The following is a 1,345-nucleotide window of genomic DNA, read 5'->3' as shown; positions in this document are numbered from 1 at the left end:
AGTGAGTTCCATTAAAATAAATACTACAGTTTGGATCTTTACATACAGCTTTAGAGCACAAGAGGCAGTGACTCCCCAGTACCAAGAATTCTCCTTGTTTAGGGGGTAGAAATGGATCTTCTATAAGGTAAGCATCTTCATTTAATTTATAAACTTTTGTAAATGGTATTTCTTTTCCGAAATAATCGTATCTTTCCCTTAAGTCGCAATTAGAGCATATAAACATTTTTTCTTTTGTACTTTGTTCTTCACTGTCTTCGTTTGATTTCATTATATTTTCTGAAACAAATGAATTTGTTTCATATTTTTATACGAAACTATAGTTATGTTTAGGAATATACAATTAAACACAGTTAAACATTTTTTAAATTAATTTGATAAAAAAAAACATTACTTTTCTCCTCAAATATCGATTTAAGATTTTAAATTTTTAGATTATCGTTTCTTTTTTCTTAATAATTCAGTAAAATATTGTAATAATTTATTATTAGATTGTACTACTACAGTTATCAAGTTTTTACAAGGGTAATTGCAATTTTAGCCTTTTTGTGAAATAACTTCTTTTGGAGCTTCTACAGGCCACCAAAACGGACGTTCTGTTTTTGCCAAACCATTTCCTATTTCAATCTCTTTCATTTCCAAAGCTTCAGATATTTTAAGTAGAGCTATTCCGGAGTCATCTTTGATGCCTCTCAAAATACCCAATCTTTTACCGTTTCTTTGGATTTTCAAATCTTCCACAGATCCTGTAGGTATTTTTATAAACTGTAAGGGCATTAGTCGTTTGCGAACAACACCTGTATGATGTGTTCGTGCCGTAAGTTCTTGTCCAATGTAGCATCCTTTATGGAAACTTACACCATGTAAATAATCACAATTGCTTTCTAAAGGGAAGCAGTTGCCTGGTGGTAAATCATTAATCCCTTCTCCTACACCTAGTTTATATCTAAACCACTGATAATTTAGTTTTGATGCACTCCAGTTAAACTGATATAATTCTCTAAGTTGTTCTTCAATATTGCAGTTGGTAGGTGCAATAATTCTATTACCCAAAAACACGATTCTTGGGTCCACAAAAATTGCTAGATCCTTATACATTTTAAAGGTGTTCAAACCACTAGGGAGAGTTGTGTTCAACTGAGTGCAGGAGACTATTGTGCCTTCTAATTTTCCTGGATTTGAAATATGTGCATGTTTGGTTTCTAAAGCATTTTCAATATTATACAATGCATAAACATCAAAATCACCAGTCAGATCACGGACCTCAATTTTTCGTCTTACTTTATAAATTTTTAAGTGCTTTTGGAGTGAATTTAGGCTTTGTTTATCACATTCAATCAAGAAG

The 1,345-nt window shown here is 31.6% G+C and overlaps 1 protein-coding gene across 1 annotated transcript; it reads right to left on the bottom strand.

Annotated features, from left to right (window-relative positions):
* Positions 1-430: 430 nt before the first annotated feature.
* LOC108743957 (putative transferase CAF17 homolog, mitochondrial) lies at positions 431-1,341 on the bottom strand (the record flags this gene model as incomplete). The annotated part of the gene is made up of 1 exon (XM_018479559.2): positions 431-1,341. A coding segment is annotated over one exon (804 nt), but the record flags the coding sequence as incomplete, so codon positions are not given.
* Between the last annotated feature and the right edge of the window lie 4 nt (positions 1,342-1,345).

This window comes from Agrilus planipennis, unplaced genomic scaffold (genome assembly GCF_000699045.2).
Source record: "Agrilus planipennis isolate EAB-ADULT unplaced genomic scaffold, Apla_2.0 scaffold2960, whole genome shotgun sequence".
NCBI classification, from domain to species: domain Eukaryota; kingdom Metazoa; phylum Arthropoda; class Insecta; order Coleoptera; family Buprestidae; genus Agrilus; species Agrilus planipennis.
Note: the sequence above shows the minus strand (reverse complement) of the source record. Positions and strands in the feature narration are given on the sequence as shown.